Source organism: Geospiza fortis, unplaced genomic scaffold, assembly GCF_000277835.1.
Source record: "Geospiza fortis unplaced genomic scaffold, GeoFor_1.0 scaffold439, whole genome shotgun sequence".
Classification (NCBI taxonomy): domain Eukaryota; kingdom Metazoa; phylum Chordata; class Aves; order Passeriformes; family Thraupidae; genus Geospiza; species Geospiza fortis.
This window is the reverse complement of record NW_005054618.1, coordinates 27,213-29,506: the sequence shown is the minus strand read 5'-3', so window position 1 is coordinate 29,506 and position 2,294 is coordinate 27,213. Positions and strand designations below refer to the sequence as shown.

Genomic DNA, 2,294 nt, shown 5'->3' with positions numbered 1-2,294 from the left:
CCCGGGAGCAACAGGCGCGGGCGGGGGTGGGCGGGGCCCCCGAGCCTATAAAAGGCAGAGACAGCAGCGACTCCCTCAGAGCGCTGAGGTCCCGGGGCAGCAGCTCCTGTGGGAACTTCGCAGCGTCTCTCTAAACAAAGCCCTCGCTCGCTTTTTCTTTTTTTTTTTTTTTTTATTTTTGCTTCGGGCGGATTTTTGTTGCCCTACGGGGATAAAACCCTGCAGCCTTTACTTGATCAAACCGTTCATCCTCGTCCTACCCCAGCCATGGTGATGTTCAAGAAGGTGAAGAACTTCGCTGTGGCCTTCAGCGAGCCCGACAAGGTTTACTTCAGCGGGGACAAGGTGGCCGGGCGAGTGCTGGTGGAGGTGGCCGAGGTGACCCGTGTCACCGCCGTCAAGGTGTTGGCGTGTGGCGTGGCCAGGGTGACCTGGGCCAAGGGCCCGGCGCAGTGCCGGCAGGAGATGGAGTACCTGCGCTTCGAGGACGTGCTGGCCCTCGAGGAGCAGCCCACAGGTGAGGCCATGGGGCTGGAAAAAGGGGCGAGGGTGGCCTTAAATATTGGTTTATAAACCCAGCCGAGCTCAGGGGTTGGTCACAGAAGGGGTGTGGTGAGGCTGGATTGGGGTAGGGGGTTTGGGAGCAGCGCCCCTAAATCCCAGTGGAGCCCCTTGATCACCAGCACAGCGTTAATGCTGTGTCTGGAACTTGGGGGAAAAAATGACCAAATCTAGGAAAACTTAACAACTTGGCCAAGCCAAGTCGAAGTTTGGGAGCTAAAGGACAAAATCAGAGCCCGGGGAGCTGCTGTGGTGTGTTTTGACTCCACAGGGGTTGGGAACATTGGTGGCACGGTCAGGGCCAGGAACAGGATCACACCCTGGGGCTGGAGCTGGGAGATAAAGGGGAAACTGGAGCTGGGGTGGAGCCGCCGAGACGCTCTGTTCTGCCCCGGGGTGTTGGCGAGGTGAAGGGACAGAACACGGGGTTCCCGGGGTGTGGACAGGTGTTGGCCAACACCCTTGGAGCTCAGGATCACCACCCTGATGTTTTCCCTCCCCTTTTCCTCCTCCAGACGAGGACGGCTCAGTCATCCTGAGACCCGGCAACAAGTACGAGTACAAATTCGGCTTCGAGCTGCCCCAGGGGTGAGTATGAGGCAGCAGCTGCCACTGGGGGTGGAATTAAACGGGAATTAAACTGGAAAATGTTTGTTTTGGCTCTGGAGTGACCCCGTGTGTGTCTCCAGGCCGCTGGGCACCACGTTCAAGGGCAAGTATGGCTCTGTGGATTACTGGGTGCAGGCGTCGCTGGAGCGCCCGGCCTGCCCCACTCAGCAGATCAAGAAACGCTTCGAGGTGATGGATCCTGTGGATGTGAACACCCCAGAATTGCTGGTGAGCCCCCCTTTTCTCTCCCCAAGTTGGTGAGAAAAGCCCTTGGGGAGGGTCAGCCCAAGCCAGTGGTGGCTTTAATCAGATCTGAGTGGGATTAAGGGTGGGATTAAGGAGTTGTGGATAATTCCAGAAACTGACACTGGGTGGGGCATGTTGGGTACTCCAGGGGAGTTTGAGGGTTGGTTTGCAAAAAGGGGAAGGAAAAAAAGGAGGAAGGAAGGGTTGGAAGGACACGATGGGGCCGGTGTTTGACTGTTCCCTCTCCCCACAGTCTCCAGTTGCAGCCAAAAAGGAGAAGAAAGTGTCGTGCATGTTCATCCCAGACGGACGCGTGTCTGTCAGCGCCCAGATCGACAGGAAGGGCTTCTGTGAAGGTGAGGATTGCTGGGAGCAGGGAGCTGGAGTGGGGGAACCAGCGAGGAAACCCCCAACACCTTTAACAAGTGGGTCATTGCCTTGGCAGGTGACGAGATCTGCATCAACGCCGACTTTGAGAACACCTGCTCGCGCATCGTGGTGCCCAAGGCAGCCATCGTGGCCAAGCACACCTACCTGGCCAACGGGCAGACCAAGGTGTTCTCCCAAAAACTCTCCTGCGTTCGTGGCAACCACATCATCTCTGGCACCTCCGAGTCGTGGCGTGGCAAAACCATCCGTGTGAGGAAGCTCAAACCTTCCATCCTGGGCTGCAACATCCTGAGAGTGGAGTATTTCCTGCAGGTGAGCCTTCATCTTCCTCCTCATCTTGGGCATCTTTCTCATCCTGGGGTTTTGTCCTACAGACCTCTAAATTTTGGCTTTTATTTTTTATTTTTGCAGATTTATGTCAGCGTGCCAGGCTCCAAGAAAATCATCCTGGAGCTGCCTCTGGTCATCGGGAGCCGCTCTGGCATCGG

General features: G+C 56.7%; 1 protein-coding gene across 1 annotated transcript in view; it reads left to right on the top strand.

Annotated features, from left to right (window-relative positions):
- Positions 1 to 83: 83 nt before the first annotated feature.
- Positions 84 to 2,294, top strand: part of TXNIP (thioredoxin interacting protein) — a 3,224-nt gene continuing 1,013 nt past the window's right edge. The window contains 6 exon segments of the mRNA XM_031064698.1: positions 84 to 517; positions 1,077 to 1,149; positions 1,251 to 1,398; positions 1,670 to 1,772; positions 1,862 to 2,118; positions 2,218 to 2,294. Coding sequence (XP_030920558.1) covers positions 268 to 517; positions 1,077 to 1,149; positions 1,251 to 1,398; positions 1,670 to 1,772; positions 1,862 to 2,118; positions 2,218 to 2,294 — 908 coding nt within the window. The 5' untranslated portion in view covers positions 84 to 267.